The sequence below is a fragment of the Engraulis encrasicolus genome, chromosome 16 (genome assembly GCF_034702125.1).
Source record: "Engraulis encrasicolus isolate BLACKSEA-1 chromosome 16, IST_EnEncr_1.0, whole genome shotgun sequence".
Classification (NCBI taxonomy): Eukaryota; Metazoa; Chordata; class Actinopteri; order Clupeiformes; family Engraulidae; genus Engraulis; species Engraulis encrasicolus.
In genome coordinates, this window is record NC_085872.1 from 3,195,296 (window position 1) to 3,215,332 (window position 20,037).

General features: G+C 42.7%; 1 protein-coding gene across 5 annotated transcripts in view; it reads left to right on the forward strand.

Annotated features, from left to right (window-relative positions):
• The first annotated feature begins 3,090 nt into the window (after nucleotides 1–3,090).
• The window catches only part of apbb2b (amyloid beta (A4) precursor protein-binding, family B, member 2b), a 35,118-nt gene continuing 18,171 nt past the window's right edge, over nucleotides 3,091–20,037 (forward strand). Inside the window, exons 1-4 of one of the 5 annotated variants that reach the window (XM_063218276.1) lie at nucleotides 3,091–3,178; nucleotides 15,208–15,320; nucleotides 16,399–16,474; nucleotides 17,370–18,317. In XM_063218276.1, coding sequence (XP_063074346.1) covers nucleotides 16,456–16,474; nucleotides 17,370–18,317 — 967 coding nt within the window. In that variant the 5' untranslated portion in view covers nucleotides 3,091–3,178; nucleotides 15,208–15,320; nucleotides 16,399–16,455. Of the gene's footprint in view, nucleotides 3,179–10,054; nucleotides 10,331–15,207; nucleotides 15,321–16,398; nucleotides 16,475–17,369; nucleotides 18,318–20,037 lie in introns of those variants that run through there. The other 4 variants (XM_063218280.1, XM_063218278.1, XM_063218281.1 and 1 more) reach the window with 4 other exon arrangements.

Here is a 20,037-nt window from a genome sequence, read left to right on the forward strand (position 1 = left end):
GTTCAGTTTAAAATAGATGTGGACCAACGGCGTTTTCCTTCAATGAACACAAGCAATCAGACAATCGCTACAACTTAAATACAACTAATAACATCTCAGACCCCATTTGGTGTTTTTCCCCATTATCGATTTGTCTATATTTGATTACTTTTAGAAATGATTTTATCACGAGATGTAAGCTACCAGTCTGCGCTCGGCAGCTGGTTTGGCTGATATGAATACAGGCGCATCTCAATAGCACAGTTTATCTCTCTATCTGGCCATGGCAGTTGTATAATAGTTGGACTTGTGGTACTTAAATCCGACATACAACTATAGCCCAGCTACGAATAAATTGACTGTTTCACGCTTTGAAACGCACAACGCAAATATTTGTGTTCATGATGTGTGACCGCGGTAGCCAAGCTACAAATAGCCTACTACATTGAGGTAGCCGACCGCAACTTCGGCAGAAGTTTCTGCTCATCTGCTGAACAACACTCACGCAGTCTATTCACTACAACATCAAACCACTTTATAGATAATTGTTGCCTTTTCCACGCTGCATATAAGATTCAAAATATTATTACAGGCTCCGAAATTACCCCAGGGAAACCGTGACGCAAGCTACAGTGAAAGGTGTCAACAGCGCAGAGTAGGGATTTCCATTTGACATGCACCAAGTCATCGCAAGTGCTGGAAGATGATCTTCCCATGTTGGGCTGTGATTACAGCGATTTGAGTGATACATGCCACGTTCAGAATAAAATAATACCACTGTGAATCTTTGCCACAGATGTCAAGTTGATAACTTAGTTTGGCGCTAACTTCCACTGACACCTCAGACACTGACGTTTCCAGCTTCAACAAATCGCTATACAGAGATAGGATGTCTTACCTTTCGTGCAGATAGTTTGGAGAAGTTTACATCAGTCAGTCTTTCTTGTCCTGTCTTATATCCATACAATACTTTGGTGTAGAGTCAGTGTTTAGTCCAAGCAAGGGTTAATAGCTAGCTCAGTGCAGTTATCATTCATGGCTAATCCATAGCTCACCAACTACAAATGTAAACAAAACGTGAATGAATGCACGTCATCTGTTTCATCAGGGGGTGTTCCCATTTGTTTGACCTCTGACCTTTTGTGATTAGATAGATAGATAGATAGATAGATAGATAGATAGATAGATAGATAGATAGATAGATAGATAGATAGATAGATAGTGTAGACTCATTTTTTTGTGTTGGCTAATGTAGCCTATTCACTAACTCTGTTTACCAGGCCTATTTGAACATAGTAGGCCTAAGTACATCATAGGGCCTATATTACTATTAGGACTATTATTATTATTATTATTATTATTATTATTATTACTATGGTTTTCTAATGTTTTATAACTCCTTTTTGGCCTTTTGGAGTGCTACAAGTCATAGGCCTAAATGAAATTGAGAAAATTCCATATATCTGCTACCTTTTGGGAACTATTTTCAAATGAATATAGACTCACTTCTCAAATGTGTGTTTTTTTCAATGTCATAGTTTAAGTCTAATTTACAACCTGGCCAAATTAAAACACATTTGACAGTCATGTGCAGTATAATTACAACCTTTTTAATGGGGCTAAATTTCTATTTAAGTCAAAAGGAGTGGAGGATATTAAGTCACTTACCACATTTTTTACCATTTCATCCGCATGAATGGCAGTCTATGGAAATTCTGAAAGCTTAGTTGTCAATGAATTATATATCACCATAAAGAGTGTTTTCTAACCTTTAATATGAATGTAACTTGCAATTGTCACTTTTCAGTACTTTTTAAGTTATTATTCATTATTTAAAACATCACTGAAATTGCCCTTTTTTCCCCGGAACTCTCAGGAAACAGGGGCATTGTTGTAATATTCTATTGGGGTATAGAGGGTTGGTGTTGGGTCCTGCATATAGGCTACAGGTAGGCCTAAAGGTTAACCTTTTGTAATACCAGCAGTGTGGTTTCACCATGATATTTTTCAAGAAGACATACAACAACCTGTCCACATTTAAGATTTGTTCCTGATTAGATATCCCATAAAATACACAATCCCTTTGAATGTACTGTATTTAATATTTGCTTACAAACATAGGCCTATAGGTTTTACCTGCAATGCACAGCACAGGCTTTGGGCCAATAGGTTTTACCTGTAACAATGCACAGGCTTTGAGCCTAGGCCTACAAGCAAAAAAAGGCTCTATGCTTCGGCAAGTATAAAGAAGTGGAACAGAAGAGGAATTATATGAAATGGCCTATAGGCTATGATAAATATAAACGGGGCAAATGGGACAGTGCAAAATCTGGGGATGCCTGGGAAAGTGTTTCCTGTGGATCACACGGTGATTGGGGCGTTCAGTAGTGATGGCAGTCTGGCACAAGCGCGCCGGAACGTGTTTCAAACCATCAACTGTGAAAACCATTAAACCACTGTTCCGAAGTTTGCTTCAGTACGGAAAAACCACGTGATATATGACGTATGAAACAGTAAACTGGTTCAGTTTTCCGAAAGAAGCTGCAGTGTTTCGCGCTGCCACACGAACCAGCAGGCGCACGCAAATGTGTTTGGACTTTTGCAGAGCCGTCTGCCAGGTTGCATTGGAGAGAATAGATATTTTATTGACTGCCATTAGGTCTATAAGTCCCACTTGATAGACAAGTAGACAACATCATCATACGTTATGAACACAACAAGGAGACGACATTAATGTTCAGCAACATTTTATTCTGATCGCCCAAAAAATAGCCTAATAATAAATTAATAAATAAATAAATGTGGCATCGTAGCCTTTGTAATGTCGTCTACCTCAACTGCCTCATCAGTAGCCCAAAATGTCAAATGTCTGGAAGTCAGTGTACAAAAGTATGAGAGCAGTCCAATATTGGGGATAATGTCGCAGATGATGAGGGCACAACATCTCATCTTATCGAATTGAGCCCGTTTAATTGCAAACATGACTTTTCACCAGGAGAGGGCCCTGTTACTGAAGCTTCAAGTACTAACCCATTTTTTGAAGCAATGTGCCTAATGGTTCAGAGCTTCAACAAAGCTTCATTGGCCCATCACTAGCGTTCAGTTCCGGAGCGGCAGCAGGGACATCTGGAAGGGAGGAGAATTGGAAAGAAAGACAGAAGAAAAGCAGAGGAGAGTCAAGGGACCGCTTTCACATGAGGTAAGCAAAGCTCGGAAAAAAATAACGTTTACGCATTATAAAGTTGCATTTTGCGATCCACATTTGTATTCCGTTGTTAATGTTATTGGTCTTATTGCTGCTTTCTTGGTCGGCTGCATTACTCTGACGAAAATGCGTTGCCTTTCCATGGTTGGCGACGCATTGTGATCTGGCTGCATCGCATAGGGGGGACTGAAAGTAGAGAGGGCTAGACGGTAGGGAATTTCGACTTGAACTTCATGCAAAGCAAAACAACATTGGAGTTTCTAGCTGTGCACTAATATACTCAACTACTAGTAAGGGGCGTCTTTCGGGTTGGTCTTTTTTTTAAAGGCAAGGACAGCGGCGTTTAGCCTGGGTTAAACATCAAGTGCCGTCACCAGGCGGCTGTGCGTGTGTGAACTCCTTGACAATTCATTTAGTTGATGCATGGCCAAAACATCTGTGTTCTTGGACCAAAACAGACGTAGGCTACTATGTTACAGAAGGCCTCGTATGAAAGTCTACAGTGGCGAACATCCTAACATGACTTTTGTGTGTCTTCGTTTCTTCATTTGTAACTGTTTACATGCTGGTATACGAAACCCTCCGTTAGGGGAGCTAGACTGCAAAAGAAAAAACAACATAGGCCAGTGTTCCCATGTTGCCATGTTATGCCATAGCGCCAGCAGTGAAGAAAGCTACATCTGGCATGCGATTAGATGTAGTAGTAGGCTATGCCTAGCATATATCACAAATGGCTATCGTTTCGGAGAGAAAATGCACTGCTGCGCCTGGTCGTCCGTCGCCTAGTCTGCGGCAGATGGGCCATGCCGCTGGGAGTCGCACATTCCAGTCGCGTCGGTCGTCCTGGGTAGAGTGGCCCGTGGCGTCTACGCGTTTGGAGACACACGGTGCGCATGACTTAGCCAGCTTTAGGTTGTGCAGATGAAATTCTAACCTCAAGCACTTTTTTAGATTTTTTTTTCACTGCTGTAATACCTAGTTGGGGTGCATCATTAGGCCTATTCTCCACAGCTGGCTGCAGATTTAGTTACTTGGGCCTGCTGAGATGCCCCTCAACAATCGAACTCCTCAAGTTTTTGTTTACAAGGCTTCATGACATATTTTCCACTGTGCGCTGTCTTTCCCCACAGGCTATCACATTTTAAAAACTATGGCACTTTGCAAATCACGCCATATCCTCTGACTTGTAGGCTACACATAAAAGTTCTTTCGTCGTTGCATGTCAGTATGAGTGCATTGGGAAGTCGAAACACTTGGAAAAGGCTAGCCTACCTCAATTATAACGGATTTTATGGTGTCATGAAAATGTAGAAACAACCGAGATATCCGGAAGACTACAGAGGTGACAATCTTTGTCGCTGTTACATTGTTGAATACATAACTGAATTAATAGGCTACAGTAGGCTACTTCCCTCTATGATCTAGGCTACAGAACCTTTCCAAAAATTAGAACATCATGGAAAAATGGTGCCTATTTTTTACTCCCCAGAATTCCATCAAGTTCTGCTTTCATAGATATTTGATGCATTGCCCACATTTTAAGTTATTTCAGGAATTGGTTGATTTATTTGTAGACCCACATGGTTTAGGCCTCCAGCTCAGAAAAAAGCATGAAAACAGCATTTCAAAAAATTTGAATACTGTACAGAAGTCAATAGCCATTCACTTCCATGGCCGAACCTGATTGAAACTTGGCTGTGGCTAATTGCCTGTTATTGCACAGGAATTATGGAAGCCCAGAGGACCTGTCAGCTTTCGGCTATTTTCAGCTCTTCTTTTACCTTCTTTTTATTTATTACTCTATCACGTACTGTTACTGGTTTATCACTGTCCATCACTTTCTCACTAATGATAAATGTTATTATTTATTACTTCATCAATTTACTGTTATTGGTCCATCATTGTTACCTGTCCTGCACTTTGATGTAGGTCTGTAAATGTCAGTCCTGTGTATGTCTCTGTCCTTTCATGGTATAGAGAGAGAAACATAATTTCAATTTCCTTGCATAAGAAACTGACAATAAAAACTGTCCTTCAAATTCCTCTTGGTAACACCTCATTCTCAATGATGTTTTGGGTCTGGTGAGTTAGATTTCCCATACTACCAAAGCACCAAACTCTGGTATGGTAATCTATGGGGTGTAGGCTAATCAAGAGGGAAATGATTGTCACCAGACCCCAAATCAAAAAAGTGCTGACAGCAAATATAAGGATACCTGGGCTGCAATAGCTCCCATGCAGTGCAACTGCCGTTGGCCTCAATGCATGGTGCATCATGGCAGTGAGTAGTCAATGAGATTCCTAAACAAATAGTGAACATTGACATGTAGTTTACCATATTTTGATCGGTTTGGTGTGGTCTGAGTTCCTGTCTTTTTCTGAAGAAAATGGTGATTAGACTATTTTGATCACAACTAGTAAGGAGAGTCAGAGAAGGCTCCAGTTGCCTTTCCACTTTCCCCCCTCTAGCATGTTTTTGCAGCCATCCCTTAGCAAGGTTTTAGCCCCCCATGCACTAATCCTTTAGCCATGTTCGAACACCCATGTACCCCTTTATTCATGATTTGGGAAGTGATTATGATTGTCCTTGGGAAGTGGAAAGGCAACTGGAGCTTTCATGCAAATGACTTTCCTTACCAGTTTCGATCAAAGCCTCCAAACACACACTGCACCGATTTTTGCTAAAAACACCATTTACCACAATTGATAATTTCAAGCCTATTGTGCCACCCTTAAACATAGATCAAATTAATTTGAAAGAGAAGAGTGGGTTTTTGCTGTCTTACCGTTATACAGTGCCCTCCATAATTATTGGCACCCCTGGTTGAGATGTGTTAAAAGCCTTAAAATAAATTCAGTGTTTATTGCAGAAGAATACTGTCACACTGAAAATTGCAGGAAAATGTAGCCTTCAACTCAAATGAATTGTAAGAAAAAAAAAAATCCCTGACTAAAAAATAATTATTTTTCATTAAATCACCTGTTCCACAATTATTGGCACCCTTAACAATTCCCAGGAAATAAATATAATTGAAGCATTTCTGTCATTTCTACAGTAGTTTACAAAGTTTACCAGAGTATGTAGGAACATTTAATTAGTAATTCATCACTTCCTGTTTCCCTGGGGTATAAATATGACGTGACACCGAGGCCATTTCTCTTATCCACTCTTAAACATGGGAAAGACAAAGGAACACAGCATACAAGTGAGTCAGATGTGCGTCGACCTTCACAGGTCAGGCAGAGGCTACAAGAAGATTGCCACTCAACTGCAGCTGCCCATATCCACTGTGAGAGGAATAATTAAGAAGTTCCAAACAACTGGAACAGTGGTAAACAAGCCTGGACGAGGACCCAAGTTTATTTTGCCACCACGCACAGTGAGGAGGATGGTAAGTGAAATCAAAAGATCTCCAAAGCTCACTGTTACAGAATTACAACAAATGGTAGCATCCTGGGGTCACAAAGTCTCCAAATCAACCATCAGGCGCTGTCTACACGCCAACAAGCTGTTTGGGAGGCCTGCACGGAGAAAACCTTTCCTCACTCACAATCATAAACGCAAACGTCTGGAGTTCGCCAAGCGGTATTGGGGCTTCAACTGGGACCGTGTGCTTTGGTCAGATGAGACCAAGATTGAGCTTTTTGGCAACAAACACTCTAAGTGGGTCTGGCGTGCCACGAAAGATGCGCATGCTGAAAAGCACCTCATACCCACTGTGAAGTATGGGGGTGGGTCAGTGATGCTGTGGGGCTGTTTCGCTTCCAAAGGCCCTGGGAACCTTGTTAGGGTGCATGGCATCATGAATGCTTTGAAATACCAGGACATTTTAAATCAAAATCTGTTGCCCTCTGCCCGAAAGCTGAAGCTGGGTCGTCACTGGGTCCTTCAGCAAGACAATGACCCTAAACATATGGCCAAATCTACACAGAAATGGTTCACCAGACACAAAATCAAGCTCCTCCCATGGCCATCTCAGTCCTCAGACCTCAACCCCATTGAGAACCTGTGGGGTGAGCTGAAGAGGAGAGTACAGAGGAGAGGACCCAGGTCTCTGGATGATTTAGAGAGATTCTGGAATGACTGAAGATCCCTCTTTCTGTCTTTTCCCATCTTGTGAAACATTATAGGAGAAGATTAGGTGCTGTTTTGTTGGCAAAAAGGGGTTGTACAAAATATTAACACCAGGGGTGCTAATAATTGTGACACACATTATTTGATGTCAAATAATTATTTCTTTATGTGGGATTTTTTCCCCACTGAATAAATGCACTTGTATTGAAGGTTGGGATTTTTCTCTTTTTTTCCATTAAGGTCTCATATTATTTAGAAAATAATAATAATAATTGGAAGCTAAAAAACACATCTCAACCAGGGGTGCCAATAATTATGTAGGGCACTGTATGTCTTCATTGCTAATATTAAGCGATAAAAAGAAGATGTGCTTTACATCTCTCTCTCTCTCTCTCTCACACACACACACACACACACACACACACACACACACACACACACACACACACACACACACACACACACACACACACACACACACACACACACACACACGTACACACACAACTGACAGAGGAAATAATGAGTCAAGCTGACCTTTGAGAAGAACTCCACAGAGGAAAGAGCAAACTTTGGAAGTTAGTCAGTGTAGCCATTGGGTATTCTATGGAGGTCGTTATATGCTGGGGATGTGTGCATAAGGCATTGCTGGTTATATTGTGTGTCCATTCAGTGGTTTGGACTTTAATTGTTTGGTGTGCACAACATACACATGAACACCCAGCTCAGTCATGCTATGGGTGTTTTATGTAATGACATGAAGTGTTTTGTGTTTTGCTCATATTGGAATTCAACCCTGAGAAAGGAATGTAGCTAGGTCATGCTCCCTTGTGTCCCAGTCTGCAGCTGTTAGAGCTCTAGTGTGGGTATGTGTGGTCAAGTCACTGCAACCTTACCCATACATTCTCTGGTCATTTGTGTTGCTCAGGGCAGGGTTGTCAGTTTGCCTGGGATTCTATGCCTTTTGATGTCCCAAATTGGTTGATTGCGTGACCCAGCTGATGAGGGCCCCAAAAAACCCAGAAAGAGGTTGTGGCTAATCTCCACCTCTGCTGTAACCCTCTCCTTCAAGTTAATATGGTGTAGGTGTAACCTGACGTATTACTGCGCAGTCCGCCCCCCTCTGGGCCGCGAACTCGCCACCACAAGTCACCGTACCGCTGGACAATACCGCTGGACTAAAGGGCTAGTCCTGTAGACCAGCGCTACCGATACTGTCTGAGGCTTCGGGAGGGAAGTTTACTAACGTTCCATGCCAACTCTGCTAGTTAGCCTCTGTTACATACAGCAGGTGCATGAGATCATTTTTTTACATTGTGGCTGATGAATAAGGTTAGAATGGCAGTAGAATACGGTAATGATGCTCTCACCAACAGTGAGGAAAACTGTAGTCAGTAATGCCTATGAAATTAGCTGTCACATCTGTAATGCAAGAGCATGAATACACACCCCAGTTGTAATTTGCTGATCTTATTGCAAAGTTTGCGGTTTGTAACACTGATGATCCTGTTTCATCAAACAATGCGTGTACATCCAAGTCACAGAGGCTCACTTTGCTACCTAACACCTAATGTCAAAGCTGGAATCATAGTGAATCGCTAAACCAATTCATTTGTTCAATGAAAAGTGCAATCTGTGACCATATCCTCAATGAAATGGTCAAGCAATTTGTGTATTGCAAGCAATGACAAGCCATTCTGCACTTCAGCATTATTTTTGTAGGACACCCTGAAGATGCAGATGTATTTGTGTTGGACTTGATTTAAAACTGTATGACTAGGCCCTATGTGTAGCGGATGCCAATTAGCAGAGTTCGGCGGTGGAACGTTAGTAAAGCTCACTCCCGAAACCTCGAACAGGGTCTGCTGTAGCATTGAGCTTTAGGTCAGCAGTATTGTGCTGTTCCTCCCATGCCAAACTGGTACATTGACTGGTAGGTCGTGGGTTCGAGCCCCCAGTGGCGAACTGCGCAGGATGACCTCGGTTAAACTGGTGCCGTGACTCGGATGGTAGTGAGGTTTAAGGGGGTGAGTGTAACGCATGCCAACTAGCATAATTCCGCGGTAGAACTCCCGAAGCCTCATGCAGTATCATAGGTCTGGACCTCAAGCTCAATGCTATCGTGACATAGCACCACCTCCCATGCCGAACTGGAGCGTTGACTAGTAGGTCACGGGTACGATCCTGAGTGGTGAACTGTACCTGATGACCAGGGTTACATTTGCATACCATACATCTCAATCTCACTGTTTTCCCAGTCAACTACCTCAAACCGATGTCCCAACCATTCTCATCTGTAAGCCTCTGTAGGCCCATGTTGATGGGTCCTTCGCTTTGACGTCCTACATGCGTGTACTGTATTGATGTAGGTGTGTGTTTGTGGGACTGTCTACTATCCTGTGGTGTGTTTCGTATGTTCTCTAACTACAATAGGAGTATTATATTATCTGTGCTTGTATGCGTGTTTGTGTGTGTGAGTACACTTGAATGTGAAGTTTGAAATTGTGTGTGTGTGAGTGTGTGTGTGTGTGTGTGTGTGTGTGTGTGTGTGTGTGTGTGTGTGTGTGTGTGTGTGTGTGTGTGTGTGTGAGAGTGTGTGTGTGAGAGAGAGAGAGAGAGTGTGTGTGTGTGTGTGTGTGATTGCATTGTTGTTCTAGGAGGCAGACAGCCATGAGGCCTGTTTGCATAAGGAAGAGAAAACTGAGGCCCTTTTCATTCAGAAAATGTGTGTGTGTGTGTGTGTGTGTGTGTGTGTGTGTGTGTGTGTGTGTGCGTGCGTGCGTGTGCGTGTGCGAGTGTGTGCGTGCCCTGTTTTGTTACAATGCTTGTGTAAAAACTTGGAAGCAACCCACCCTGCATCTAAAAATGAAGTGAGTGTGCTGTCAGGGTGTGCTGCTCGTCTACCCGACGACTGCGTCACTCTCTACTGCACTCTCTGTTCATCTACTCTCTCTGGGCAAAATTTTGCAGAGGATTTTCTGTTCGTTGGTGTTTGTATTTGTAGGATTTAAGCTGCATAAACCTACAAACTTCAGTGTTGGAGTTTTTACGAAGGCTGGTGGGTTGTTCTGGTAAGGTATTGAAATGGATCATATGTGGGAATTCTGTGTTGGTCAGCACCTTCCTCCTTTAACTGTTGTTTATGACTGTGAGGACAGTTCACTCTCCATAGCTGGCATATATCTAGTTTGTTTGTTTGTGTGCGTGTGTGCGTGTGTGCGTGTGTGTGTGGGTGGAGGGTGTACTCAAGGGGTTTGGGTTTTGACTGAGATGGCTTGTGCATCAGCCAGTGTTGTTGTTTTGCTCTCTGGAAAAAGATACTTCAGCTTGGTGCATACTGGAATTTCATGAATACAGAAAAGGGCCCAGTACATTTTTGCCGTGTCCATCTAAGAGTAGTCTTACTATTTGGATAATAAATTCCTGCTCTTGTCATTGTTTGAGTATTGGTTGTTTTAAGGTAAGGGGTGTAAAATGGGGACAAAGTAGGAGAAGAAGATGAGCTACTGACACCCATTCCACTAAATGGATGTCTGCTGTCACATTATGGACTTGCTGGAGTGTTTTGACTTGTTGTATTAAGGGTTTGATAGTACTGGAAGTAGTGGAACTGCAACTACAGTGGCCCTGTAATGCAAACCATTTTGCAGGTGGAATGATTTGCCATATAACTGCACTACTTCAACATCTGACTTGGCTATTGTCATTCTGCTAACAATAAACCTATCATAGGCCCGGAACTTGATGTTAATACATGTATATTCCATTTCTCTGTCACTTATTTGCCTTCTGATAGTACTCAGAAGTGTTACATTATGAATATGTTTTCTTTTTTCTTCTGTGCCTAGAAGCATTCAACTGTTAAATACGTTAAATTCAGATATAGTGGCTTAACTGTAAGGCATGCATATTTATAAAGGCTACTTATACAGGCTTATATAGGCTAGACTTATATTTGTGTATCATTGTTGTGCTAGTCTGTATGCCTAAGTGTTTCTTCTGTGGTTCTTGAACACAAGACCAATTCCCTTGGGGGCAATACAAGTTTCTTTCATTCATATTTGGGGGTAATTTCCCTGAACACAGAGAACTTGCTGCCATTATTATGTTGTGCAGTTTTTCTAATCGCTGTCTTTTAATGTGTCACAAATTTATTGTTAAAATCTTCCCATTATAGTTCTGCTTGACTAATTACAGGCATCAAAGTAAAACTGAAAGCACCACAGCAGTGGTGAAGATATCAAACCCTACGTGTAGCCCATTTTGCAGATCATTTTAGCCATGGCCTTGTATTGGTCATAGATTTGCATTCAGATTTGTCTGTTATGTGTTTATGTAAGCAGAATTCATGTACATTTAAAAAAAAAATGTATTTTGAAATAAGGTCAAGAGAAGAAGAAGAGACTAATGAAACATGCAACCTAGGAATATTAAAGTCACTGCTGTCATGGCCGTATGAAACCACATACAACCAAGGTAATCCCACAGCCCTAAAACCTCAGTGGTTTGTGGCACAAACCAATGTCCATACAGGGCATCACATGGAAGACCAGATGAAGAGAATAAACTGTTACCACAGGGACCCAGTCACCAGAGGTGGTATTGAGGGCAACAGGTAATCCAGCTAAGGAGAGTTGTGAGGAATCGGATGTTTGATATGAGCAGTGTGTGATATATAGATTTCTGCAGCTCTAATGCAAATGCTTGTTTGTTTGCTTGTTTTCGTTCCTCATACATATGGATGAAGCGTCTGCCTCTAGACTTCCAGACACCAGAGCTGCTGGCGCTGAACATTTTCCAGCCCACCTCCCACCTCCTGTCCACCTGCCCCCACTTCCCTTAACCCTTTCCGGGTTCTGTTACCAGAATGGCAATGAGTAATATGACCAAGTTGTAGTCCATTACTAAAGGCCCTGTGTTATGTCATAGCAGTGTAGTACTTTGGTAATTAACTTTTCCATGAGTATTACAGCGTTCCACTGGAGGAACGGCGTGGTTTATGGGGTTGAGCTGTAGTGAGGGGAGAGCACTGTGCTCCACAGACGAGTGTGAGGTAGCCAGGCTACGCCCTCCTAGTGACGGAACACATTTGGCGGAACTGAGATTTGAAAGTCGATGATAATCAGGCTAGGTGAGAGGCACCCATTGACTGAGAAAATGATTTTTTTGTTGTTGAATGGAGAAACCCTTAAGGCCTCTGGTAGACCAACCTGTTGGCTACTCTCAAGAGAAGGTGTGATATCACATGCACTCTCCATCCACGGGCTCCTTACCCACACAGTGGGCACACACAGGGCTGGATTAATGCACAGGCTAGATAAAGCTGCAGCCTAGGGGCCCCCACCTGACCAAGTCTCGAAGAGATTTGAAAGTCGATGAGGATCAAGCTGACCTATCACATAAACACTTTGACACTTTGATATATATATTTTGAGATTACTCCAGTCCAGTATAACAAAACATTTTCTAATGCAGAAGTGTGATTGTATATGGATGTGTGAGAGAAAAATGAGAGGTTGTGTAATTAAACCTTTCCAGAGAGCACATGCCAGAGATTCTTTTACACTCCCCCAAATTCTTTCTGTTTTTCTCTTTCACTCTCTGCAAGTTGTTTTTTTTCTCCTTGACTCGTAAAACTAACATTCCAAAGGAGAAATTATACCCTTTCTCTCTCTCTCTCTCTCTCTCTCTCTCTCTCTCTCTCTCTCTCTCTCTCTCTCTCTCTCTCTCTCTCTCTCTCTCTCATCTCTTTTTTCTTCTCACAGACACACATTCCTTACAGCATGGTTTTGGGGCTTTAAACTGTGAAAGAGTGATAAGCAGCATAAGCTCTCTTATCTAGCTCTCATCACACACAAATACAAAGCTGTAACATGGTACATAAACTGTTCCCACGCCATTTCTGCTCTCGCATGACATATGCCATGGTATATGTACAGATTTACATAGACTCACTGAATCTTAATATGGATGTATCATGCGTCAATAATTGTTATGCATTGTTATAATTTATTCATAAACAGACCACGGACATTAGCCTAAATTATCTGTTCATCTAGGGAGTAGGTTTTTAGTTTAAAAAAACTTGTTTGAAATTAGTCTGAAACCACAATACAGGGATCCAGCAATCCTAATTGCTGTTGTTGTTGTTGGATTTTAGTGTGCACCACTGCTTAAGTACCAACCAACTTGCCCATTGCCCACACATACAGTAGGTGGATGTGCTCACAAGGCTATTTTTACACTATAGCCTGTAGGTCATGGGCTCTCTGGAATGGACTCAGTCATGTTCTGTGTGTGGTCTTGTCTTAGCAGGTGTGTGTGAGTGTGTGTGTGAGAGAGAGCGAACGCAAGAGAGATTGAGTGAGAGATCTCATGTCTATATTTATTGAAATAGAGACCTTCTCTGTGATATACTGAGGAAATTACTTCAGCAGGGTGTTCTTCCAGTTGTGTGTTTGACCAAAATAGACTGCATTTGGATGCCTGTTTGCAAGAACAGAGGGCTGTCAGTCATGCTCACTCGACCAAAGCAATACTGCTTGAAGGGATAGGGAAAGAAAAAGTCAGAAAGGTTAACAGGAGAGTAACAATAACCCTTTCGACATCCTGTTGAAGGCTGTCAGGGCCGATGTATGTTGCTGATTTTTAAGGCCTTAACCCACATAATAGATATATACCTTTAAAATACACGGAAGAACCTGGACTGAGGAACTGTTCCTTCAGTTTGGTTGAATATTAGAAATAGAAAATATGAAGCCCTTTATCGTCATTAACACAGTAGTGCAAGTATGCGTTCAGGCTTTTGACAGCTTTGGTTCTGGCTGGTATTAACCTGTAGCGCCTAGCAGAGAGCAACAGTGTGAACAGATGGAAGCCAGGGTGCGAGTCGTCTTTAATGACATTCATGGTTCTTTTTAGGCAGCCGGAGTTGTATGTGGAGGTTATGGCAGTCAGGGGTCAGCCTCTGATCTTTTGTGCTGTGTTGGTCACCATCTGCAGTCTCTTCTTGTCAGCCTCAGTCCAGCTGGAGAGCCACACTGACACTACGTAGGTCAGCAGGCTCTCAATAGTGGAACGGCAAAAGGTCACCAGTAAGTTAGTGTCCAGTTCTCCAGTCCAGTTCTTTCTTTAGCACCCTCAGGAAGTGCAATCGCTGCCGGGCCTTTTTTTTTTTTACCGGAGCTGAGGTGTTGGTTGACCAGGAGAGATCAGCAGAGATGTGTACTGTACTCCTAGGAATATGAACAAAGTCCACTCACTCCACACGTTCGCCGTTGATGTACTCAGGGAGGCAGGAGCATCTCTGTTTCGTCCTAAGTCCAGGATGAGTTCCTTTGTCTTGGAGAGTTAGTTACTGAAAATTTGACGAAGCAATATCTCTGACAAATTTGGAGGATTTGTCCAAGATAAAGTAGGTGTTATGAAGACCATTTTCAGATTAAACTCAATTTTGGCGAAAAATATGTAGTTGCTGTGTTTTGCCTTTGTAGGGCAGAGAAGAGGGTAGGAAGAGGGCTGTGGGTGCTGGCCGTAGAACATTACATGGATTACTATCATGTATTACTATCATGTATTACTATCATGTATTACTATCATGTATTACTATCATTTTCTCTACTTTGAGTGGGTGTGTGTCAACATATACACGTACTGTATGTTCATGTGTGTGTGTGAGCTTTTCTTATCAAAAGACTTGTGGCTTGAGTTGCACTCATGCCTTTGTTAATGACATTGTTACACTTCACATCTCTGGGGTATCAATCTCTGATAGATTTCAAGAATTGAAAAGTCTTTGTCTTTGTTGTGTGAAATCTGAGCCTTAAGTGTCATAAAAGACGTGGGGAATTTATTAGTGTGGTTGTGGAGGGGAAGGGGCACGGGGCTGTCTTTTATTAGTGTGTTTGCTGGCAGTTAATGCCTCTTCTGTGTTGTTTCTGGTGTACAGGTTGACTATGTATTGGTAATGACACTGCTATGAGAGTGGCTGAGAGGAGAGGGATGCAGTGACACCATGGACAAAGCCACAGTCTGGAACATCCCTGATTTCTCAGCTCCCTGGTGAGTATCGTTAGTACTGTGTGTGTGTGTGTGTGTGTGTGTGTGTGTGTGTGTGTGTGTGTGTGTGTGTGTGTGTGTGTGTGTGTGTGTGTGTGTGTGTGTGTGTGTGTGTGTGTGTGTGTGTTGTGTGTGTGCGTCTGTGTGTGTGTGTGTGTTGTGTGTGCATGTGCGTGTGTGTGTGTGTTGTGTATGTGTGTGTGTGTGTGTGTGTGTGTGTGTGTGTGTGTGTGTGTGTGTGTGTGTGTGTGTGTGTGTGTGTGTGTGTGATGTGTGTGTGCGTGTGTGTGTGTGTGTTGTGTGTGTGTGTGTGTGTGTGTGTGTCTGCATATTCACCGTATGTCCCCTGAGATGAGCTCCTCCACATCTGCTGTAGCCATCTTGCTCAGGGCCAGCTGCAGGATTGCGTGTCCATGCCTTAACAGCCCTTTATTGGTCTAGGATAGGCTGTCAGGATAGGCTGTCAGCAGGGCTTTATGAGCCAGCACTAGTCTGTGGAGAGAAAATGTTGGAGCCTGGCCTTGTTTTAAACAGTACATTTTAGATGGTTTAGTCTCCAACATTATTTCTCCCTTGTCTGTTTTTAAAAAATATATATATATATTTGAGCACTAGTCCTTAATGACAGTAATGGCGTTTGTGATCTTCCTGAAGATAACACAACTCCACATTTGCTTTTATATGAGATAGCCAGAGGGGTTTTATCACCGGTTTTGTGAGAAGATGTCTTCCTGTCCTAGTAAGCAGAGATGTCACTCAAACATTCAACCTTTTGCTGTGTTTTTTACACCTTCCCACCTTATGCACTGTGGCTGGCAAGTAGGCTACTGTATTGTGACACATTTTTATGCACAGAGCTTGCTCGTTGCTATTGAGCAATACTAAGGAGTTCAGACATCTGGGGATTCTTACATATTCTACAGTAGTTATACCAGAGACGGTCTATTATGAGAATCTTTGGTTATACCATCAGATATGTTGTACTACTGTATGTATGTATAGACGTAACTACCTCTAAATACAATTCAGTATATTTTCTTACGCAGTCTTATTTATTTGATGTATCTTTGTTTCTTTGCAGCAGATATTATTGTGACTTCCCTGAGAGCTCAGTAAGTCTGATGACTCAGTGAGCCTGATGACTGACCTAATCTTAGGTACCAGTACTTTTCCTTCTCCATTTGTCCCCCTCTCATCCTCACTGTGTGTGTCTTTCTTTGTCTTTGCCCTACTCTGATTATTGTACGGCTAGCGGCTCTGTTTCCATAGTAAATGCTGCTACTCAGTAGTTTTTGAAAGACCTTCTTTGTGAGCATTCCAGAGCGGAGCTCCCACAGGCCTAATTGGATTTCGAACCAAATAAGCAGCAATTGCAGTCAACACATTGGCCCCAATTTGTCCATTAAAATAAATTTGAATATGACGGGTGTAGTTACATTTAATTTGCTGTGTTTTCACTCTTCGTTTTAGTGCACTAAACTTTCACGGCTCATTTTTAAGGCCAATACTTTGTGAATGCTCATCTCACATCTGAAAGCTAGTATTTAATCTTTTAGTAGTTTATTTCCCAAATGTATGTGGCTCATTCACAAATATTATCTTTTTTCATGAATATTTCCCACCACCATCAATTGTTAAGTAGTCTTTATGACAAGGAAAATTCAACTTTTCATACATGGCAAGGTGGATCTTATCCTTGTCTGCCATTTTGATTTTAAATGCAATTAAACAGCTGCAAAATGTACTGTATTTTGGTCTGACTGGTAAATATTAGGTTATTACCCAGTACATATTCATGGGATGATAACATTTGGGAAGGACTAGCATACATTTGGAAAAGGAACGACTAAAATTACATACTCCTATAATACCTCATCTACAGTATATTTTCACAATGCTTTCAGATTTCCTGTGTCTTTCTTTCTACCTTCCCAGAGTAATGTTACCATACTGTATATCACAGCTGCTTAGGAGCTGCCTAGGAGATAATTTACCATGAACGTCAAAGAACCTATTGTAAAGATCCAATTTAAATTGATATTCCTCTTTCAGATTCCTTGGACAAAATGTCGGTGTGTGTGCAACCGACCTGTAACCCCACCCCCTCCGTTGATGTGACCAATCACAATGGTTCCCCGGTTAGCCCACCAACTTCGTTGAACCTGCGTTCCTCGCACAACCAGCTCCTGAGCAGTGAACTGACGAAGCAGGGTTCATCCACGCCTCCAAAATGTCGCAAGAAGTACGCACTCACCAGCATCCAGAGTGCCATGGGGCTAAACCATGTGGCGCCTGCCGACCCAGACACTGCTGAGCCCACCTCCAATTCCAAGCAGGCCAAAAATGGGGCCAATCAGTTGCGTAAAGCTGCTGAACAGCAGGACCCCAACAAGAACTCCACAGATGAGGACGCACAAACACACACAGAACCTGAACTTAGCACTGAACATGAGTCTCACATGGACTTGGACTTGGACAACTCTGTGTCCAGTGAGGACGCAGCAGACCTTAACACAGCCGTGGAGGAGGAGGACCGCATCTCCAATGCTTCACTGGCCGATTCGGATGACCTCCTCATCTTGTCTGAACTTGATAAGGTGGACGACAACGAAAAGGGCACAACAAAGAACTCTCCGATTCCGCACCGGAAGTCGCCTTGCCTAGAAAACGAGTCGCCCATCATCATGGACAAGATCTCTTCTGAGGAGAAGAGTACCAGGCTGCTGGCGGAGGACGATTCGCTGCAGCAGGATTTAACACAAGTTCTGCTGAAGCAGCCTCGTCCACCATCGCCGCCCAAGCAGCCTGTATCTGAGGACACGCCCCTCTTGTCATCGTCGTCATCCTCCTCTCCAGAGGTGAAGAAGGATAGGCCACGCACAGGAGCCAAGACTGACTGTGCACTCAACCGCATCCAGAGCCTGGCCCTCAGTGATGAGGAGGCCAGCTGGACCACTCTCTCCCAAGACAGTGCCTCCCTTGGCACTCCAGAAGAACATGGTAAGCATACACCTCACAGCTCTGTTTGCAAAGCAGGCATCAAAAGTGCATTACCATTTCATAAATATCCACACTTCATGACCCTGTAAAACACATTTTCACCCTGTATTTATGCAAGTGCAGTTATAAAGCTCAAATAATCTTATTAAGTTGATATCATGTAAATGACAAACCAAATATAACAATTAGCATTATTTTGTAAGCAGTGTCAATTGGGTTGGTGTTTTTTTTAAAGCCAAGGGTATGATACATTCCTCTCATACCATTTGGAGGCATGTATGTGGTTAGTAATGGGGTGTGACATCACGAGCAGGCTTCACACTGAGCCGCTAGCCAAATGTCCTGACGATGGGAAAAGGAGAAAGGGAAGAGGGGTGGTGAGGTCAACAGATTTGCCTCTAGAACAGGGCTGGGGAACCTTTTTCACTCGAGGGGCCACTTCAAAGTCTTCCAAGGGCCGTAAAAGTCCTCCAAGGGCCGTACTATGAACACAAACCAGCATTCCCCCCTGCACTTTAGGCCTATATTGAAGACAGCCACCTTTAAATCAGACCTCACCTTCTCCAGATCCCCCTGAATATAACGTTTCTAAGATTCCTTTACAAAATATGTCATATTTCATGTGAAGCTAACATTTAAATTATATCGGAGGTTGGATAAAGCAGCCTCGGGGGCCCGATAAAACGGCCCTGCAGAAGTTGTGTTTATGTTGGGTCATTTAGTAGATTGGGGTTGAAGTAGGAGTTCTGTTTTGGAGGTGTGCCGTCAGGGTCACATAATGTTGCTCCACTTTTAGTGGTGTGTTCTGAGGAAATGCTGAAGATGTTTGCCAATTTCACTGACAGGTGATGGCCAGCGCACAGTTGGTGCTAACCATGAACACCGCACACAGCCTCTAGTAGTCTGTAGTCCAATAACACCACCAGGTGTTGCAATGAAGACTCAATAGGAAACTAAGGAAGTCCCACTCACTACTGCAGATGTACAGTGTACAGTATGTCTCAGTTCTAGAGAACTTTGTGAGACACCAGTCATGGCATGTGGCACAGCCTCTCTCTCACCCGTGAATAGATTGCCACATATAGTTCTAGTGAATTCCCTGATGATTTCAATGTAGCCTACTTTTGCCTGGCTAAGGAAATGATAACTGAAAGTATTGCATGCATAACTGGCACCACGATGCATGTGTATGGTAATAGTCAGCCTGTTAAGTCTTCACCCGAGTGCTTGGAGAATAGTGTAGCTACAGTTGATGGTCAAGTGTTGTGATGTTAACAAAGCTGTCTTTAATGCTTAATGCTAATGCTTAAAGGGGTATGCCACTATTTTGGGGCTTAATACAGTTAAAATCGTTGGCTGGGGTTTATAAAGGTGGTGAAGTGTCTTATTTTTCATGTTAAGCGTTGTCTTGCTTTAAGACAAGTTAAAAGAGGGAATATGTCGCTAAGCTAGTGAAAGTCAATGTATCCGTGTAGCATTGTAGCATGCTACACGGATGCATTGACTTTCACTAGCTTAGCGACATATTCCCTCTTTTAACCTGTCTTAAAGCAAGACAACGGCTTACATGAAAAATAAGAGACTTTACCGCCTACCCCAGCCAACGATTTTAACTGTATTAAGCCCCAAAAAAGTGGCATACCCCTTTAAGTGTGGTAGATTGTGGTCTGCTGAGTCTGTCTCTTTGCAGGAGGGCTCTGCGTTCTCTGCCTATTCCTTG